General features: G+C 37.4%; 1 protein-coding gene across 5 annotated transcripts in view; it reads right to left on the bottom strand.

Moving 5' to 3' along the window:
- The window catches only part of LOC100660821 (tRNA (guanine(10)-N2)-methyltransferase homolog), a 98690-nt gene that overhangs the window by 45299 nt on the left and 30715 nt on the right, over positions 1-22676 (bottom strand). For 3 of the 5 annotated variants that reach the window (XR_010322866.1, XM_023559090.2, XM_023559065.2), the window contains exons 5-7: positions 6208-6273; positions 4461-4534; positions 17-98 (exon numbers count right to left, since the gene is read on the bottom strand). Coding sequence is in view for 4 of the 5 variants with exons in the window: in XM_023559090.2 (XP_023414858.1) it covers positions 17-98; positions 4461-4534; positions 6208-6273 (222 nt within the window). In the remaining variant the exon portion in view is untranslated. Of the gene's footprint in view, positions 1-16; positions 99-4460; positions 4535-6207; positions 6274-6599; positions 6625-15649; positions 15779-22676 lie in introns of those variants that run through there. The other 2 variants (XM_003404236.4, XM_023559177.2) reach the window with 2 other exon arrangements.

The raw sequence follows: 22676 nt of genomic DNA, 5'->3' as shown, positions 1-22676 counted from the left end.
GTATTTTATTACGCACCATCTTCTCCACAGGGTAGTTTTTAAGAGATCTGTACAGCTCCTCTGGAGATCTTCCATGACCCCACAGTTCAAATATAGACCTAGGGGATAAATGAGGAGTACTAACCTCAGTAAAGAAATTAGTTCACACGCTAACACTTAACAGCTATTTCATTAATTCTTTATGCCCAATCCTCTAAAAACAAGTATTGCTAATGCTCTCTAAGCTATAAAAGAGAAATCCTGGATGCAAATACAGCTTAGAGCCAAACCACACAGAGTTGGACTTAACACAGAAGGAGGGAAAATTCAATGCAAACTCGGGTTTTTTCCCAATTTTTCACAACTGGATTAATATTTAGCTATGAGTTAGTAACATTTAGTTACTAATAGTTGCTACGATAACTATTACAAGAACGAAATTCTTACTATAAAAAAATTGTCAAGCTCTCATCCAAGTCAAAGAACATTTAAACAATTACAAGCAAAATTTCACTGCAATCAGATTAAACAGCTCTTAAAGTCGGTTGTAATGGAATTTGATCTCTGTATCAGCAGTTTAACTCATCTAAGTTCAAACAACTACTTCATAACTGTAACCAATGCTGTAACTGGAATGTAAATGTTATCATTTGAAAACTAATTCCACCTTTTCTTTCTTCTAAATTAGAAAGAGAGGGCTTCTATAATACTACTACTCTTACTTTGTTGCTGTGAGCTGCGGTGGACCCCATACACATCAGGAACAAAACCCTGCCTGGTCCTGCACCACCCCCATGACTGGTTGCAGATCAGATCATTGTGACTGACAGGGTTTTCACTGGCTCACTTTTGGAAGTAGATCCCAAAGCCTTTTTTCTAGTCCATTTTAGTATGGAAGCTCCACTGAATCCTGTTGCACATCATAGCAATGCACGAGCCTCCCCAGAGAGACAGGTGGTGGCTGCTCCAGAAGTGCACTGGCTGAGACTCAAATCCAGGTCCCCCGTATGAAAGAATTCTACCACAGAACCACCGTTTCCCCCCCTCCTTATTTAACTATCACTTAAAGATTAACTTCGACTATGCAAAACATACAGAGAATAAAACGCAGCCAAAAAATTAACAAAAAACTATACATTCAGCTTTTTTTCTTATTCTCATTGTTTAAAAAAATTACAAGCTTGTTATATTCATTCATTCATTCAACAAATATTTATTAAAGACTACTATATGCCAAGAATTGTTCTAGGCACTGAGGCAGAACAGAGAACAAAACTCACTGCCTTCAGGAAACTTATATTCTAAGAGAGAAGAAAGGTTCCTGGAAGCACAAACTGATGGTAGAATAGATAACCTTAATCTGAGAATGATTCTGGGTGAGGAAGGCTCTTGGTAGGGAATACTTTGAAAAGCAAAGAAAATAAAAAATAGTAAGAGCCTAACATTAATAATATAATTCTAAGTACAAGGGCCACAAGCCATCTGATGCCTTGCATGTTGCTATGATGCTGGAAGCTACGCGAGTGGTATTTCAAATACCAGCAGGACCATCACAGTGGGGCTTCCAGACTAAGAAAGACTAGGAAGAAAAGCCTGGTGATGTATTCCCAAAAATTAACCAATGAAAACCTTACGGATCACAACAGAACACTGTCCGATCCTCTTGCTTTGGACACGCCATCAAGAGGGATCAATCAATATAGGAAGACATTATGTTTAGTCAACTGGAGGGCCAAGGAGGGTGAGGGAGACCCTCAGTGAAATGGATTGGCACCACAGTCACAATGATGGGCTCACGCATGCTGTCGATCATGACAGGACCAGGCAACATTTCATTCTGTCGTAAATAAGGTCACCATGAGACAGAGTCAACTCGATGGCAGCTACAAATCTAAGTACAAGACACTGTTGAGGACATTTAATATTAACTCGTTTATTCCTTCTGGCAACCTTATGAGGTAGATGCCAGTATCATCACCCATTTAACCAATGAGAAAACTAAGGAACAAAGAGGTTAAATAACCCTCTCAAGTCACACAATAAGTTTTGGAACCATGATTCAAAGCCAGTCAGTCTGGTTCAGGAATCCATGCTCTATACTGCTATGGTATATTGCTTCTCAGAAATAAAAATGCAAAAAACATAGGAATCCCAGGCCATTCAGGAAAGAGAAAATTCTTCACAGCTCACAAGAATCTCTAATGAACTATTAAACAGTATAGTACAACAACTAATGCTTATAATGATAATGTAGAGTCAATAAAATACGAAATAACAGCTTTATATCCCTCTTTTTCTGAAGGAAATTATACAACATATTAATAAACCTTGTGGCATAGTGGTTAAGTGCTACAGCTGCTAACAAAAGGTTGAAAGTTCGAATCCACCAGGCGCTCCTTGGAAACTCTATGGGGCAGCTTACTCTAGAGTCACTATAAGTCGGAATCGACTCGACAGTACTGGGTTTGGTTTTTTGGGTTTATTATATTTAAAATGGTCAAAATAAAAAGATTTGGCATTTAACATCATAAGCTTTGGTAATACTGAAACATTAATTTTTAATTCCTTTTATGATTTATAATTTTTCAGAGAAAACAATTTTCCTATATAATTGCACTATTATAATACAGTTTAGAGATTATACAGCTAACACTCATACGAATACCACATTTCCCAAGTACCTCATCTATATGAATAACAATGGATATCACCTTACAACAATACAAAGTCAACAATGAACTAAAATATTTTATTATTAAAAAGCAATATCAAACCTTATTAGCAAATAAAAATGCTTTAAGAAACAGTCCTCTGAAGGAAGAGGGAAATGGAATTGAGAAAGGTGCACAGACAGCTTCAGTGGTTTACATTATAGTTTATTTCTTTAAAAAAAAAACCTCAGTGGTAAATATCTTCACATGTTGAGATCTAACCAGGTAAGTGCCTAGATTTTTGTTACAGTATTCACTCTTTTCTTTTTTTTTGGTATGCTGAAAATATTTCAAGCTAAAAATAACTAAAACAAAATTAACTTTCAATCCCTGTTCTACAACACAAAAATTTAAGTTAATATTGAATCTTTGTCTATGAAAGTCTATTTTAGTTACTTCATTCTGTACCATTAATCAAATATACACATCAGAAGATAAGGGCTTTGATGTAAGTACAAAAGTTCTTGATACTCAAGACACTATTGTAAATTCAACAAACTATATCTTTAGAATTCATATAACCTCTTACAATCATAAATTATAATATGCTAATCTAAAGTAGGAAACCCTGGTGGCATAGTGGTTAAGTGCTACAGCTGCTAACCAAAAGATAGGCAGTTTGAATCCACCAGGAGCTCCTTGGAAACTCTATGGGGCAGTTCTACTCTGTCCTATAGGGTCACTATGAGTTGGAAATGACTCAATGGCAATGGGTTTGGTTTTTTCTTTTGGAATCTAAAGTGATAGTTTTTAAAAGGTTGGGTTTTTTTTTAGTTATGTTTCAGTTTTCTAGTAATTTTTACTTAATAAATAAGACCCATTAACAAATTTCAGTTATACACTTAGTTAAAAGATAAAATCTTGGACTGGGGAATTCAACAGATTGATTTTAACTAAACACAGGGTTGTAGCCTATTCAATAATAGAGCAATTATATATCAAACGTTAAAGTATTGCTAACCATGTTAATAAAATTAGATCTATGTATAAGTACTTATTTGAATTGTATTATTAAACATTATCATTTCTACAGAAAAGATAATTTCCAGCAATCTGCCAAAATATTCAGAAAAAAAAGGCAACTCAAGGATTACACAAGCTGCCCAATTTTTAGGATGGTAATTGAGAATTCAGCTTAATTTACAAAGCTGAAAATAGAAAAAATATTTTAACAGTATAAAAAAATAAAAACACAGAAAAAGGAGTGGATTCCAGTAATAAAATCTAAAAACACACAGGTAGTATAAACAATAACACCAATACATTAATTCATACTAAGATATGAAAATCAGAATTCATTTCTCTAACAAATAAAATAGAAAAGCACTTCTTGACAGTCCTCACTCTATCATCTTGCACTTCACAAATCTACTCATCCAACCAAAAATCACACGTAAGAAAACATTTTTTGATTTCCAATACTTTGGACATAACTAAATGTGGCATCTACCTTATTAATAACAAAGCATTTATGTTTCATGTTATACTTCTGCTTAATATGCAAGTTTCAAAGAAGTCTTCTAAAACAAGTGTTTCTACACTTCGCCACTCATTCTCTCACGGTGTTTTGGTAGAATGGCTCTCCTCCATTCCACCACCACCATCTGGTGGCAAAGCCGTGTAACTGCAACCTAAATTGAGGCTCCGACCCCTCCCCGGCAACACGCACACCACCTTCTACTTTCTGACAATACAGCAAAATGGAGGTAGAGTAGTTAAGAGAAGTATGGTGTACACTCATACAGGAGAACATTGTTAAGTTTCTCTTACTTGGCACACACTGTCCGTTTCATTAAGTTTCTGGCAATATCTTCAGAGGGAATGCTAAGTATCCAAAATGGAGACTGAAAGGAAAGACAATGAACAATTTATTTCTAAGTGGTTATGTGGCCTCATATGCTTTCATTCAAGAAATCAAAAAGGAGAGATTCCTATCTCATGTACAAATACGTGATCTGACTCTAACCAAAACAAAAATCACTCCAACAGTAAAAAAGGAAATAAATAGGTGACCTGTTAAGATAGATAATACATAATAAATGCAAAAACACTTTTATAAATGACCCTATAAATGAAAATGTTAGCAAATTAAATGTAAGGTTATTTAAATTTAAGATTAATTTTGTATTTGCCCTTTTAGTAAAGTTGATTGACTAAAAGAACTAATGCATTTTATGCTAAGTATAATCTCTAAATTTTTTTCTATTGTTGTTAACCATTCCTTATAAATACAGGTATTTTATTTTTAACTTCTAAGTAATGTATTTGTTGCTAAATGATCTCTCTTTTTCTAGGTACTTGTGGCCACCCAAGAAGTAGAGGAGGTGCCCTTTGGAATAATTATGATAGAAAATCAAGGAATACATTTTTAAATTATCACTAATTTTCAGAGCTTTATCATTTCTTCTAAAGGCAAAAAGCTCCAGGTACATCAGTGGAGTTTCCCTAGTCCCATGTCTCAAAAGCCAAGATTGAGAGCACTTTTAAGCCCCACACAACTCAGATAACCTCTTGCCAGAACACAGCAAACCCAGCAGAATACCACACTCTCAGTTCAGTACCCTCACCCAATCTGACCCACCCTCTCCCTCCTTTTCTCCTCGGCCTCCCCTCAAGTGAAAGTCACTCAGGAATACAAGTCCAGCCCAGGGCACTTTCAACTTAAGTTCTCTCAGCTCGTGCAAAAAAATTCTCCCTGTCCATCCATTCTTTCTTCTTCCAATATTTACACTAGAGAAAATAACCCAAACAGGAAAAAAGGCTGTCATCTTATTCTTTTTACTAGGAAAATTTTAAAATCAACGTGACTGAAAATGAAATGGTTAGGTAATTATGATAGAGCTGGTCAATGAACAATATTACCCAGCCATGTTAGTGCTGAAGGCTGTGTAGCACCATGTGCCTATGGTAATACTGCCTGTGAAAATCAAAGAACTCAGAAGCCCATGACCAGTGGGATTACAACTAAGACAGAAAAAGCATATGTAAAAAGACTGGAAGGTAGTACTACCAAATTATAAGCCAGGTCAAGGAGGAAGAATTGTGAATGTTTTTTTCTTTTTCTATTTCCCAAACTTTTTCTAATACACACTGATATATTATCATATACAAAATACAAATCTTATAAACTCACAATCTTACATAATACATAATTCCAAAGTTTAAAATGATTCCCAATGTAAGCTCAAAAACTCTAACATTAAAAACTCTAATTCTAAATTTATCCCATCAACAGAAGACGGCCCTTTTTTCCAATGAAAGGACACAGATACAAATTATGGTACAACTGTTTTTAAAAATTATAAACTAATAAAATCAATAAACACTGGAAGTAAACCTAAATTAGTTTCCATAACTACAATTTCTCAAAATATCCTTTTTATTCAATTACCCCTAGAAAGAGATATAAGCAACCTCACAAACATAAATTTAAGATTTTCAGTTCTTCTCTTCAAATCCCAAGCTTCCTTTTGTAAGTATACTATAAGGTTTAATGAAAATATATAATTTAACTTACCTTTCCATAGGTTTCCTGACTGGTAGTGAATTGACCTCCAAAAAGTGAAAGCAAAGATTTTATTTCCTATAATAAAAATATTATAGAGAATACATTTCAACATTATACTCATTCAGTTTCAGATTTTAGTAACAGCATTTATAATACTTGAAAATTGTTCTCCAAGTTTTATATCATTTATATCAGTTACACATATCACATTCTGCACAAAGAAAAAAAAGAACTGCTATAGGACATTGTAGAGAAGAGATTCAAATATTGGTTAAGGGCTACTGATCAATCTTTCAGATTCCTTCTGTCCCTCAGAATTCACAAGAAGTGTTGCAAGTATAAAGAGTAATAATCACTCAATAAATACTTGTAAGAAAATTAAAGCATTTTGGCAATCTCACATTAGGCAAAGAGAACTTTCGGCCAGTAACTTTACAGAGGGAAAAACCATCATTAATCCATTAATTAGTTGCTCCTAGTTTTCAGCATTAAGCACATATTTCTCCTAACAAAAGACGGAACATTAAGAGTAATTAATGTGCGCAAAGACTCAAGGGAACACTAAGAGATTGAAACCCAGGTTTCTTAAGTCAAATCAATTTCTCAAACTGTTTACTGCAATGAAACTGGCTAGAAAAACAGGAAACAAGTTATTTTGGGAAATTACTATTAAGAACCATGTGAAAGTACGTGCTAATGTTTTTAGTCAAAGTGCCTGTGCTAACAAATTGGTAGAGATCAGGAACAAGGACGGGCAGCTTTTAAGCAAGTTTTCAAGAATTTCTGTAGTGGTCCCAAAAGAAATTCCTACATAAGCAGAAAGTTGGAAAACTATTTCAATAACTTGCAGGGCTTAATACAAGGGCTAGCACAAAATAGGCATTTAATAAATATTTACCAAAGGAACGAATAAATGAATGACCTCTTTGCCTAATGTACTTACTCAGCAATTTCTAGTCTATAAATCAAAGCTGGCTATGTTCCTAGTTAAAACCAAAAAAAATCAAACCCGTTGTCACTGAGTCGATTCTGACTCATAGCAACCCTACTGGGCAAGAGTAGAACTGCCCCACATGGTTTCCACCCAGCAGCTGGTGGATTTGAACTGCCAACCTTTTGGTCAGCAGCCAAGTTCTTAACCACTGTACCACCAGGTTTCCTGTGTTCCTAGTTTCAAAGTGTTTGTAGGAAAACGCTCTACCTTACAGTTTAATAGAGAAAATTAAGAATTCTTAGTACAGATGGAGCCCGGGTGGGGCAATGGTTAAGAGCTTGGCTGTTAACCAAAAGGTCTGCTGTACGAATCCACCAGCCACTCCTTGGAAATGATATGGGGCAGTTCTCTGTCCTACAGGGTCGCTAAGAGTCAGAAGCAACTCGATGGCAATGGGTTTTAATAATGATGGAAAGATGCTCAAAGAAAGCTAGAACTAAAAAATTCTAATGAGTCAGAAAAGAGTCAAACCCTGAGTTAAGATACTGTTAATGGAAAAATCTGATACAACATAAAGAACAGTAAATTCTTCACAATACTTAACTAAAGAAGTGTGTGGCTCTTCCCATAAAGTAGCAGCTGTAAAAGTGTGCTCCACAGACACAAACCCAACCAAACCACACCCAGTGCCATCGAGTCAATTCCAACTCATAGCGACCCTATAGGACAGAGTAGAATGGCCCCATAGAGTTTCCAAGGAGTACCTGGCGGATCTGAACTGCTGACCCTTTGGTTAGTGGCACTTAATCACTACGCCACCGGGGTTTCCCCACAGACACAAACCCCTGAAAAATCTCCAAGGTCAAAATTATTTTCGTAACAACATTAGTGTGCTATTTGTTGGTTTCCTGTTGATATCTGCAGTTACAGTGCAAAAGCAACGGTGGTACCTTAGCACAAATCAAGTTAGTGGCACCAAACTCTCGTAATAGTCAGTGTATTCATCACCTTGAGCTCACATAAAAAAATAAAAAATAAAGCAAGTTTCACTTAAGAATATTCTTGATAAAGAAGTAAAACTTACTGATTTTATTAAATATCAACCTTTTGGAAATTATAAAATATCAGCCCTTGAGTCTTCTGTGTGACAAATGGGTAACATACAAAAACCACTTCTGTTGCGTATCCAAGTAGAAAAGCTGCTTCAAGGAAAAGCAGTTGGGCAACTGTTAAAGTTTTGAGCATAATGAGACAGAATTTTTATGGGATACCATTTTTTACTTGAAAGAGTGACTGTAAGACAAACTATTCACACTAGGGTATTTGGCAGACATTTTCTTATAAATGAATAAAGGGAGCCTGTTACTTCAAGGAAAACACCTGACACATAAAGTGCCAATGATAAAATTGAGCTCTCAAGTAAAAGTTAGAATTTTAGAAAACTTGCACTGACCACCACGAGCTTAACAACTTCCCAATACTTAAGAGAGTTTTCTCATGCAATCAATGATATTCACAAATGTGATTTTTTGATAATGCATCAAGAAATGTGTCAGCATTTGGAACATCTGCATAACTCAGTGAACCAATATTTTCCAAATGATAACGCATGTTACAAAATCATATATGGGTTAAAAAAAAACCATTCAAAGTGCAAGGTAAGACCAATGGGTTTTAACGTAACAGTTCACTGACAAAGGTTCAGATCGCATTTTGCCAACTAACCTTTAAAAAACCGTCACTCATTGAATTTGGTGTAGTATTAAAGAATATTTACAATTATCTGAAAATTCTATTAAAATACCTTTCTCTTTCCAACTACCTGTGAGGCCAGATCTTCTTCATACTTTAACCAAAACAATATATTGCCAAAGATTGAATGCAGAACCAGAAATGAGAATCTAGCTGTCTTTCCTTAAGCCAGACATGAAAGAGTCATAAAAATGTAAAATAATGCCACTCCTCTCATCAAATTTTTTGTCGTGAATAATAGTTCTCATTAAAAAAAATTTATTCATGATAACATGCAATGAGTTTGTTTTTTTTTTTTTTTAATTTTTTAAAATTCTTTGCTTTTAATTTTACTGTAAATATTGATAGATTTTGGGGTCCTCAATAACCTTAAAGGATATTAAGGGTTCCCTGGACCAAAAAGTTGGAGAACTGATGCCACAAAAGATACTTTCTGAAAAAAAGAGCATTCGTTCTTAGAACATTAAGGAATCTAGACAATAAGAGGTACAAAGAATAACATTAACAAATCCTGAAAAATAAGAAAAATAGTGAGTCTGAGATTACTTGCTAGAACAGTGGTACCCAAAAGCTAAAGCACAGAACAATCTCCTGGGGAACTAGTTAAAAAGACAATTTTCCAGGGCCCCACTTTCAGAGATTATAATTAAAACCAAAATGATTTCTATCTAAGTGTGGCAGGAAAACACTGGAAGAAACACTACAGTGTAATGGTACTTAAACATCATCTGCATTAGAATCATCTGAAGGGTTTGCTAAAACCCAGATTGCTGGGCCTCACCCCTAGTGTCTGATTCAGTAAGTCTGAGAGGCGGCTCAAGAATATGCATTTCTGACAATTCCCAGGTGATGCTGATCCTGCTGGTCCGGGAACAACACTTTGAGAATCACTGTTATCGAGAGAACATAAACTGACGTGGTTGTGAGGTGTGCTCTGATGTACTCACATCAGAGAGAGCCAACGTGACAGCACGCATCCATCCCTCTTTTACCCAGCTTCAAATGTGAACTGTGAAAATTATATTGCCAGAAAAAACCTAGAGAAGAAATGTACAGTGACTATAGAATTGAGATAGAAACAGATTTTGAGGGTGTGGTGGCTTTAAATTACGCCCATAAATTCTTAGATAGTTCTCCCTTCAAATGGTCTAACCTAACTGCCCTTCTCTTGAGTGTAAGCTGTACTTAAACCAAAACCAAACCAAACCCATTGCCACTGAGTCTATGCCAACTCATAGCGACCCTATAGGACAGTGTAGGACTCTAAGGAGCGGCTGGTGAATTCAAACTGCCAACCTTTTGGTTAGCAGCTGTAGCTCTTAATCACTGTGCTACCAGGGTTCCTTGAGCTGTACTTACTGACTCGCTATTCATGCACAGAACGTGAAGGAAGAGATAGTTTGTGACTTCCAAGGCTGAGTCATAAAAGACATTATGACTTCAGTGTGGGTTATTCCCTTGAGGGGACAACAATCTCCATGTTGTCAGGACATTTGAGGGGACTAAGGTGCGCCTGACCCAAGCCATGGTATTTTCAAACACCTCATATGCTTGTGAAAGCTAGCAATGAATAAGGGAGACGGAGGAACTGATGTCTCTGAATTATGGTGTTTGCAAAGAATACTGACTATACCATGGACCGCCAGAAGAACAAACAAATCTGTCTTGGAAGAAATACAGCCAGAATTCTCCTTAGAAGTGAGGATGATGAAACTTCGTCTCACGTACTTTGGACATGTTATCAGGAGGTACCAGTCCCTGGAGAAAGAATATCATGCTTGGTAAAGCTGAGAGTCAGCAAAAAAGAGGAAGGCCCTCAATGAGATGGACTGACACAGTGGCTGCAACAATGGGCTAAAACACAGCAACGATTGTGAGGACAGCTCAGGAGCAGGCAAGGACCTGAAGCCTTCTGCCATAGCCATGTCAGTGGACAGCACTACAAGTGGGCAAGTGGGTCCTCCAATCCCAGTCAAGTCTTCAGATGACTATCATTCTGGCTGACACCTTGACTGTAACATCAGGAGAGACCCTGTGCCAGAACCACCCAGCTAAGCTGTTCCTGAATTCCTGACTCATAAAATCCGTGGCATAATTTTTGTTGTTTTAAGTCACTAAGTTTGGGAGTAATTTGTTATGCAGCAATAGATAACTAGTACGGAAAGTACAGATAGTATTCCTATATTTTCTTCCAGTAGAAATAGGGAGCCTGACAAACTTAAGTCAAATTCCAACTCTGGCACGCAGGGTGTTTGATCTTAAATTCTGTTTTCGTTTTATCATCTATGAAACGATTACTGGGGGAAAAGGCAATAAAAAGATCAGGAAGAAGTTTGAGGGTCTCAGGTATATTTTAATAAACAAAGTAGAGTGGAGATAATAAATCAATTAAACTTAAATTTTGACACAAGGAGAAAAAAATGATAATGGTATCAAGATAATTGGGATGAAGTCAAAAATGGTATAATGAAAGAACATAATAGTTAAAGATATATCAAATAGAAACAGTACCACTAGAAGTCAAAAAGTATATTCTTGATTAAAATTCACAAACCTACAAGTTTGCAATAAGTAAAGAACACATGCAAAAGCCTAAAAGGAGAGAAAAGAGGAATAACAGAGATTCTGGGGTACTCTGCAGGCTACCTGGACAAAATTGGAATGCAGGCAAGATAATGATAGTTATGGGGAACTTCAATGACCCATGTTAAATATGACCCATATTAAATTTGATAAATTCTTTACTTGACTGAAATTCACCTCTGAGGAAGCAGAGAAAAAGAAAAGTTTGATACACTGAATTTCATCTCATTAACAACAGAAATCTGCCTGAAGATGTGAAAGTAACAAGATCCTTGGGACAACACAGGTGTGACATCCCAGAATCAAAAATACACAGGAGATAAATGAAAAACACAGACATGTATCACAGACATCAGGAAAGCCGATTTCTCAAAGTGCAAAATATGCAGGTATAAAGCCGTAAAGTCTAGAGGGCTTTTTAGAAGGGAAAACTGTAATGTTAACAGATGACAGAGAGAAAAGAGAACCACAAATTTCTATCGTTTCCATCTATCTGCAGAAAGACAGTCAAATCAGAAAAGATAAAACATTCGTAGTTAAGAAACTGTAGCCTAGAATATGAGATTTTAAGGAATGCCCATGTCCCATGTTCAGAGTTAAGTCCAAGAACACAAAGATGAATAAGCCTTGGACCTTGTCACAGGCAACTCAATGTCTACTAAGAGGGACAGGTATGGGTCATATGACAAAGAGTGGCAGGGTGATGACCAACCTGAGGTATTTAAATTTCAACACCAAACAAAACTTAGGGCTCTGAAAAATTTCAGTTACAGCCACAGTAAGCTGTTTTCATTTCCAAGTGGTTCCATAACCAAAAATACCATAAGTGGGTGGCTTTAAAGAACAGAAATGTATTGTCGCACAATTCTCAAGGCTAAAAGTTCTAATTCAGAGCATAGCTCTAGAGGAGCTATGTTACTTTCAGCTCTAGTAGCCAGCAAACACATTAGCATGCTTGGATTTGTAGATGTATCTGCCGTGTGTATGTTTTCACACGGCATCTTCCTTGTGTGTGCATGTGTGTGTGTGTGTTAAGTGACACCACTCAGAAGGAATTAGGTTTAGGATCTATCCTACTCTAGTACAGCTTCATAAACATAACAAAAAATTGAAGAGGGAAGAGACAGATAAAATTACCAGGTACTAGGGATGCTATTCTTGAGACTATAGCCTAAGCACTCTATTCCCATTGCATTTCCTTACTATATAGGCACTCATCCTTCTTGGCCTCTCTCTAGTTCCACTCCAGTATCCTTTAAGTGCTTTCCTTTATCTGATCCCCTAACATTATCGTTCTAAAACAAAAATGATCTTGGCACTTCCTGCCTTTAAAAAAAAAAAATCGTCATCAACTCTCCATTCCATCTAAAATAGTCTAAACTGAGTGCCTTTGATCGTGCTTTTGTTAATCATTGAAGTAGGCTTTCCAGTCCTCTTCACCCAAAGAACATCTCCTTATCAATTAAAACCCAATTAAAATATTACCTCCTCTTTGAAACTCTATGCCCTCTGCACCTCTATCTTCCCAAGGCATCTGCCCAGCAAAACATTAACACTGAATCAATGCCATAATCTTCCTTCATAACGTCTAAAAGCCAAAAGGTCGAGCACTACTTAAGAAAATCATAGAATCTTGGCACAATTACAAACAAATGATCTCCGCCCTCAGCTGAGTTTTTAGCATTGTTCTAATATATGTTGTTCTCAGTGACTACTTCAAATCCCACTATTTTTCCCAAGCGTCACATTCAATTGCTGTTCCCCATCTTTCAAGAAATAACCTTGGCTCATTCAAGGTTAGTGCCTCAGGCAGCCATCCCATCCCACCCCATCCTAACCCTCCTTTGCTCAATCTCCCCTTCTACTGAAAGGCCATCAACTGACACTCTGACCTTATATCTATCCTCCCCTTCACTCCTCAGCCTACCATACTCAACTGCTATACTTGCGGGGAGAGAGGGGTTCCTACCTTGACCGTAATGAGTTGCTGTTGAGTGGGAGTCAACTCAGGGCGACCCCATGTGTGTCAGAGTACAACTGTAATCCCCCTCAAACTTTAACCAATCTCGTATTTCCCCTTCTTATGCTCTTAAGAGCACTCTACCCTGTATCTCCTCCTCCTCATTTTCCAGTGACTAGTAAACCACTTTTCCACTTAACTCTCCACAACAGCTCTAAGAAAACTGATCAACTTTCTTCTAATTTAGAGTGTCAATGAACACTTTTTCATTCTTGTTTAACCAAAGAGCAGCTGCATTCAACGTTACCAATTTCTCCGTTTCCTAAAATTTTACCTTCCTGATTTCTGTGGCTTCACATCCTTCCTGTTCTGACACTTACCTTTCACACTGCCTCCTCTTCTCTGAACTCCCTTAATATCAATGTTTCCAAGCATCTGCACTAGGCCCGTCACTTTTTTGACCCTACACTTTCTAAGTAATTTCATCCTCTTAGTTTTCCTATATGGAGCCCTGGTGGTGCAGTGATTAAGCATTTGCCTGCTAACCAAAAGGTCGCAGTTTGAATCCACCAGTCGCTCCTTGGAAACCCTATGGGGCAGTTTCTGCCATGTCCTATAAGGTCGCTATGAGTCAGAATCAGGTCCACAACAACTGATTTTTTTGCTTTTTACTTTTCCTATGCAGAAGATTCTCAAATATTTATCAACAGTCCAGATCACTCTTATCATGCTCTTTGCATACTTACGTATCCACTGTCTCCTGGTCATCTCCACTTGGATGTCACACAAGCACATCAAATTCAGCATAACCAAAATTAAAGTATTATGTCTGCTTGTGTTTTCTAGCTTAAATGGAGGCACCTCTGTGCATCCCAGGAGTCATCTTGACTGGTACCTCTCCCACTGCACACTATTCCATCAATCATCAAGCCCTGATGATTTTATCACCTAAATATTTTCCCAGTCTGTCCAATCCTCTTACCCCTTGCCTTCTTAGTCTATTAATAAGACTATTCCAGCAGCTCCTAACTGATCTCTAAGCTCCAGTCTTATTCCCCTCAAATCCCAAACCCACCCTCCATATTGTAGCCAACGAGATTTAAAAAAAAAAAAAAATCAAATTGTCATTCCTTTGATTAAAACACTTCAATAAATTCCCCTTCCAAACCCCAGGGTATACAAGGCTTTGCTACTCTGTAGTTTACTTCTCCTGCATTCTTCTTACCATTCTCTGCCATCTATTTGGCCTGCCTAACTCCAATTCATCCTTTAGGTAACAGTTCAAATGTCATATTCTAATGGAATCCTTCTCCAAAGGCCAACCTGCCCCTAAACCATAAAGATGGTCTTGGTCCTCAAGAGTTCATTCTAACTGGTTTACAGGACATATGCTCTTGAAAAATTGATTCCCCCTCTATATGCTCTCACATTACTCTGTGTATCTATCACTGCACTTGCCACTTTATTATGTTTGTTTTGCTCAGCCCTTTGTCCAGACAGTAGTAAGTTCCTCGAAGGTGCAACCACTGCTGTGGAGTCCTTTCAACTCATAGCGACCCTATAGGATGGAGCAGAACTGCCCTGTAGGGTTTCCAAGGTGGTAAATTTTTACAGAAGCAGATTGCCACATCTTTCTACCATGAAGGGCTAGTGGGATATAACCACCGACCTTTTGGTTAGCATTAACCACTCCACCATCAGGTCTCCTTCTCCTTGAAGGCAGAGGCTGTCTCTGTCATCACTGTATACATGCCTGGCACATGCAATAGCAGGTATTCTGAAAATGCTTGTTGAATAAATAAAGCACTTTTCCCAACTTCCCCAACACACCTCCTCCCCCATCAATCTTGGCCCGCATATCTGACACTTAAAACACTACATTGACTGTCTCTGTTCGGATGTCTCCATCCTCCACCAGACGAAGGGGTCTAGGAGGGAGAAGACCCTTCATAGCTCCAGTACCTGGCACACGAGCAGAGGAATGAATGAAAATGCTTAGCCACAATGAGGTGGTCTGTTTCGTACCTCTTTTTCACACACCCTTCGCTGCGCTAGGACCTACCCCAGGAGCCGAGGGATTGGTGGACGCGTGATCCCCCAAAACAAGCACAGACCTCCAAATCCCTGACTACCCAGCCTGCATCTGCCGCCTCCGCACACTACCAACCCCCACCCCGCTGCCCTCTCCGGGTCGAAAGTTGCGAAGGGCGCTGCGGGCTCACCGGCAGGCGGAACTCCAGGTGCTCTTGCGCCATGAGGAGCAGATACCTGTTTAAGGGGCACGACAGCGCCATTGCAGCCGCCCACCATGCGCCTGCGCGGCCAGCGCGGACAGCATCCCCCCGTGTTTCCGCCGAGGCGGGGCCTGAGCGACCAGAAGCGGAAGCAGGGCGAGGCGGGCGCTGTCCCGTGGTTCCTCGCGGGCGCACGGAGAATGCGGGTCGCTGTGGGAGAGGCTCGGTGGGCCGCGTCTCAGCTTCTCCCCTGGAGCTCCCGAAGCCCAGACGCCTACGGACATCAGAGTCCGGACATAGTTGGTGTGAGGGGCAACACTGTTTTCCCGAGCAGGTTTCAACCAGGCAGTGTAGGTCCTAGCGGTTCTTCGGCCTGGAATATGATCTAAAGGAATATTTTTTCTGTCCCCACCACCATGCGCCAGTAACTTAGTAGTGATTAAGAACGTAGGCTGTGGGTGCCAGTCCTAGGTTCAGACCTCTCAATCCCACCATTTATCACCTATATGTTCTTGAGCAAATTTCTTAACCTCAGTTTTCTTACCTAAACTGGGATAATACTGCTTCCTTCAAGGAACTGTAACAAAGATTAAGTAGAGTGTTTAACATAATACTTGGCATAGTGTATGGGGTTAATAAATGGTATTTATGGAGACTTTTCTCTTTTCAAAGCCATATGAGAATTTCTCTTAGGAAGTGATCTGCCTTAGTTAGGAAGATGCCTTCATAAGTCCACTTGGGGAGTCCCTGAGTGGTGCAAACACTACAAAAGGTTGGTGGTTCAAACCCACCCAAAGGTGCCTCAGAAGACAGGCCTGGCAATCTGCTTCTGAAAGGTCACAGTCATGAAAACCCTATGGAGCAGTTCTACTCTGCATATATGGGATCACAAGTCGGCAGCTGACAACAACAAAGGCCACTTGAGATAAGTATATCTCTGAGGAACATAGAAGTTTCTTGCTCCAAGGCTCCAGAGAAGGCGATAAAAGTGCTCTGTATGAGACAGGGAAGTTGTTTCCTCTTTAAGGAGAGGCCAAGGTGGAAGAGAAAACCAATGAAATATTAGGGAAAGGATGTGCAGTACTTCATATGACCCATTCTCAGAAATTGTGAAATCTTCAGTAAAATTTCCAAACAAAATTTTACAGGGCACTTTTTTAGGAGATATAAAAGAGTTAATTTTCATGACTGAATATGCTGCTGTGCAGAGGTAGCAAATGAAAATGCATAGCCTAGGAGAACCCAGATGGAATCAGATTACACTGGTTTTTTACCTGGGATCCTTTGAGCTAAGGTTCAACAAGTTGTACCTTATGCTAAATCCCCACTCCAGAAATTACCAGGAGGGCATCTGCATCATGAATCTGAAACTGTTGGAATCATGGTGTTATGGATTGAATTGTGTCTCCCAAAAACATGCGTCAAAGTCCTTACCCCTGTACCTGTAAATATGACCCTGTTTGGAAATAAGCGTTTCCTTTTGTTAAGTGGAACATACCAGAGTAGGGTGGGCCTTAAACCTAATTACTTTTTTTTTTAACCTAATTACTTCTGAGTTATAAAAAACAGAATAGACAGAGATACAGAAGGAAGATGGACACCATGTGAGGACCATCTACAACAAAGAAATGCCAAGGATTGCCAGCAGTCACCAGAAACTGGGAGAGAGGCCCATAGAAGGAATTGACTCACCCAAAACCCTGATTTAGACTTTTAGCCTCCAGGACTACAAGAAAATTAATTTCTGTTCTTTAAAGCTACCCATTTGTGCTATTTTTTGTTATAAAAAGCACTAGGTAACTAAGACGCATGATGTGGGGAAGTAGAGATTAACCTTGCACTGGCCATGAGGGTTAGTGTGGAACTACTCTGAGGTCAATTAAACTGCCTTCAGGGGACTGCCAGCCATACCTGTTCTATGATTTTGAGCTTACTAGAATTACTAAGGAGCTGCAGAAAAGTAGGGACTTTAAAAGTTACTGTTCAAACCAGCATAGAGAGACTTGTTTTTATGTACTGGAATGGGCAAGGTCTGTCTCCAGGGAACTGATCCTATCTATGCTCCATCCATACTCTATCTACCAGGGCAGATCTAATGGAGGCTTGGCTCCTGTAGACTGCTATAGTGCAAGCATTAGAGCCTCTAACATAGGCTGCTGATTACAAAAACCAGAGCCATCCCTGGGAAGTAAGCAGCAGAAGTTATAATTTTGAGTTCTCATTAAAACATGCCACTACAGTGTTGAGACTGGTACGACACAAAGTGAGCAAAGAAATGAATAGTTAACAGGTCCCAGCAGCAGAGGTCATAGGTAATGTCCAAATTGTCCGTGCATATATCTGTGTAACCCAAATCCCTATCAAGATATAGATTATCATCACCCCAGAGTTTCCTCATGTCCCTTCCAAGTCAATCTCTGCATTCACACCACCCCCAAAAGCACCCACTGCTCTGATTTTTTTACCTTATTTTTGCCTGTCCCAGAACTGCATATAAATGGAACCATATAGTATACTGTTGTGAAAGCTGCTTTTCCAACATGTTTCTGAGATTCATCCATGTTGTTGCATGAATAAATGTTCCATTTTTGTGGCTGAATAGTACTGCACCATGTGAAAATACTGCAGTTCACTCATCCATTTTCCTGCTGATGGTTCTATTTCCAGTTGTGGCCTAGTATGAATGAAGTTGCTACGACATTCTTGTATACATCTTTTTTGTAGATATGTATTTTCAGTTCTCTTGCTTTGCAGTAGAATTGCTGAGTTACAGGATAGTTATATGTTTAATTGTATAAAAAATTAGGATATGCATGATTTTTTGATAAGCATAGCGGGAACTACAAGTGTAACGGCAGGACCCAAGCCTGGTATGTTTGTGGAATGGCAAGAACAGTGTGACTGCAGCAACAAGCAAGAGAGATAATAGGAAATGAGGTGAGAGAGTTAAGTGGGCAGGGCTGATCATGTAGGGCTTTGAAAACAACTTTGAGAGCTTTGCTTTTGATGAACAAGAAGGGAAATCAATGGAAAGTTTTGAGCAGAGGAGTGACATGATCTGCCTTATCTTTGAATAGGATCACTCTAGGTGATGTGTTGAGAACAGACTGTAGAGTGGGCAAGGTCAAAGGCAGGGAGATCAGTGAGGAGGTTATTCCAAAAATCTAGACAAAAGATGATGATTTGGCCAAGGTGACAGCAGTAGGAGTGTTGAAAAGAGGTCAAATTCTGAATATATTTTGAAGATATTGCCAACAGCGTTTACTAATGTATTAGATATGGAGTATGAGACAAGTCGAAGACTCCAAGATTTTTGATCTGAGCAACTGAGAGATGGCAGTTGCCATTAATGATGGGAAAAGACTGTGAGAGGGGCAGGCTGGGAAGGGGAGGTGGGACATTTTAAGCTTGAGGTGCCTGTTTTATATCAGAAAATATAATACACTTACTTGGAAGCTTATTTGGCTTAGGGATAAGTTTAATTTATGCATAATTGTTGACTGTGGATCCATCTCTACCTATGTGGTTTTAAATAATCATACAATGAGGATCTGATTTGATTTAATGAATTTGAGATCTGATGTTTTGTATTTATATTACTAGAATAGAAACTAATTGATGAACAGATGAATTAACAGGTATCAGCTTCATTTCAGTGACCTCACACTTAATGAAATTGTGGGCATCAACTTTTGCAGGTGATCTTTTGACATCAAAATCTAGAAGTGTATGAGTGTTACAACAATATAGATTGTGCTCTTGACCTTGGAATCTTTACATTAAAAAAGAAGATATTTCAATATCTCTGACAGTGAATCACATATTACAATTAGCCAATTTATTAAAGACTGTCATTTGAAATTCTGTTTGTAGTACTATTAAAAAAAAACCCAAGAGGCAAATTTGATGCAGTATTTTTCCATTTTTATTTAGCTTTCTCCTAGCTAAGTAAGCACAGTTTGAAATAGCTTATTATTGATAATTTTATAATTCTGCAATTACAAATAGTATCATAACATGCACAAATAATGCTCTCAATACTACTATGTGCATTTTTAAGAAAGGTTATTAGCCACTCCCTAGCTAGTCATTACATAGCTAGGAAGTTACCAGATACTACTGAAAAGGCTAAATGAATTTTAATTGTAATTTGATAATTAATCTTTACAAGCAAAAACAGAGAATCAACTAAAAATGTGAGTTTCCAAGGGTTTTACAATAAAGAAGAAAAATTTATATGAGTGGGGATATAAATTAAATCAATGGGATCATCACATTTTTGAAGAGAACCATGAGGCTTTAAATACCTTGAATACCTCACACACTATTGTCAATTATATCATTGCAAGTTCACATTGGAAAGCAAGGTTGTACACGTTGAAATTCCTGGAGCTGGTCAGATTTTAACTGATATATGGAAACGTGTAATTGTCAACCTAAATAGGTCCTCCATAAGCTACTTCACAAAGCAGTGCTGAAAAATCGCAATGCAATTCTGAGAGCCCATAACACCTACTTCCAAATCCCCTTTCCCACCTGCCTCTAGTGATTAAAATGAAATTTTGACATTCAGTTCCATTGTCAAAAGAATTTAAGAAAAGTACATGTGGAGATCTTGGCCTACACTGCCACTGTCTGCCTGCCTAACGTTGAGTCTTCAATACTTAGTTCCCCTGCCACTTGCTCTCAGAACTGTTTCCCCCTCCACAGCCTCTTCTGTGGCCATAAAACCATTATAGCACTTAGCACACTAAATTCTATTCACTAATTTTGTCTGACCCCAGAGTTAGCAATTGAAGGCAGACTGTTTTTCTCATTTCTATATTCCCTGAGCACAGGGTCTGGTACATGTTAAATATTCAACAAATGTTTGCTGAATGAACAATATTGACTCCAGATGTTTTAACGAAATATTGCAATACGTATTTCATTACTTAAAACAATGTTTTTAAAATAATGCCCCCCTCCCAAAAAAGTGAGAAGGGAAACTAGTAATCACAGCCTATTTCCAACATCAATACATGAATTTTTATGTTTGTTTATGTTCATGTACACTAGCAAACGCAGGATTAGCTTTGAGCACCTACTCTTCACATTCACCCTTGTTACTGTAGATTGATTACACAGAAGTATTAAAATGGTTCAGCACCAAAAGACAATTCATAAGAAGTATGCCTTAAAATTTTATGAAATGATATATCAATATTATTATAGTTACTAAAATAAATTTTCTCATCTAAGCTTATCTCCACTTTCAAATCAGACCTTTTTTATGATAAAAGCTGTCTCACCACTTTTTATTCTAATTTCCCTTTGATATAAAAAACAAGCCATAAAGCAACAGTTTCAGCCAGTTTTAATAAATTATAACCATTTTATGTTTCTTCCTCATTTATGTTCTTAAAGGTAAGATTCCATTACAGTGAATTCTGTTGGATAGCCAAATTAATTTTTTTTGAAAATTCACCATTAGAAATTATGTTCTCAGCTTTCAGGACCAATATATGACAAAGATACAAGGCTTCAGGAAGTGAAAACTAACATCTGAAATTTAGGTGAGAAGTGACACATACACAATTCTTTCCACCAACAAAATCACAAATTGGCTGTGTATTATGGTATTCTGTATTTTGAAAATTTACATGTAATCCATAGAATTGTCAGTAAGTAGTTCTTTTTCTCCTTCATAGTAATAAAGGTTCCAATAAAGTACTTTCTAGTTTATTCTTCATAGTGAATACACATAAATAAATATTGCTATTACAATTTGATTATCTACTGAGAAATGAAAAATTTGAGTCTTTTAATACAGAGCCCTTCTTTATCAACGGAATTTGTTTTAGTGGTATTTTACCTTTAATATCTTATAGCCTAGGTAAGTAATCACTGAAACAAAAAGGTCAATGACAAAGTATTCGTGTAAATTATATCACTGATCTCGAGAAACACACTCATTCAGAAAGAACTTAAGGCTACTCAGTAAGAGCCTCTCATAAAACCCAACAAACCTAAAAACTGCAATTTGACCTCAAGGAGACCAAAATATTAGTTTATGTTAAGCCAAGATTAGGAAAATCTTCCACTGTTGACATTTTCATGTCCTTAGTTTTTCAATCAAATAATCAGCCTGTAATTTAAAAGGGAAAAATAAATTAATGCTATATATGATAACCTGTATCAAATAATTCTACTGGCATTCCCATTATAATAAGCCACATAGTAAGAGCTGGATACTACACATTTTGTTCCTAAAAACATTCTGCCAAAAAAATAGCAACTATAACAGTTTATAAACTATAGCGAAGTCTATATTGTATATAACCAGGCAGATTTTTACCTATTCATTTTGCATATTCACTAAAAAATTTCGAAAGGAAAATACATATAATACTAAAGTTTTAAAAAGTAAACTAAAATCTTCATTGTATCAATTCAGAAAGCTTTTCTCAATCATGTAATCTGGAAGATTATATAGAAGATTTTAGAATAAACGCCAATATCTTAATTTCTTCAAAGTCTCATAAACATCAATTTCTTCAAAGTCTCATAACATATACTGACAAAGTTCCAGATTTAAGAAGAGTTCAGATTCCTAGGATGAACCATTGGCAAATCTTACAATTTTTTTCATTTTTTTTCCAATTAAAAAATAAGTTAGCCTTTTGTATGAGAAAATACAGTTAAAAACATTACAGAAATGTATTTTGATTACTTTTTTATTACAAAAGCATGGATCTTGTAGAAAATATTGCACTTTTTAAAGAGACTACACCAGCTGTTCTACAGAATGTCCCACTTTTTTATTTCAAATATATGTGTGTATGTGTACACATATATTTTAAATATACATTTTTTGGTTAAAATCATCTGGATAACCAGGTTAAAAAGAGGGACAATATGTATGAAATATAACATTTCTAGAAATCAGAAAATCAGATGCTTTTTAACTTCTATACTATACTAGAATAATACCATGCATTAACTAACGGTAACTAAGTATTATTTGATGGTTACA

The sequence above is a fragment of the Loxodonta africana genome, chromosome 1, assembly GCF_030014295.1.
Source record: "Loxodonta africana isolate mLoxAfr1 chromosome 1, mLoxAfr1.hap2, whole genome shotgun sequence".
NCBI classification, from domain to species: domain Eukaryota; kingdom Metazoa; phylum Chordata; class Mammalia; order Proboscidea; family Elephantidae; genus Loxodonta; species Loxodonta africana.
This window is presented reverse-complemented; position numbering and strand designations above follow the sequence as displayed.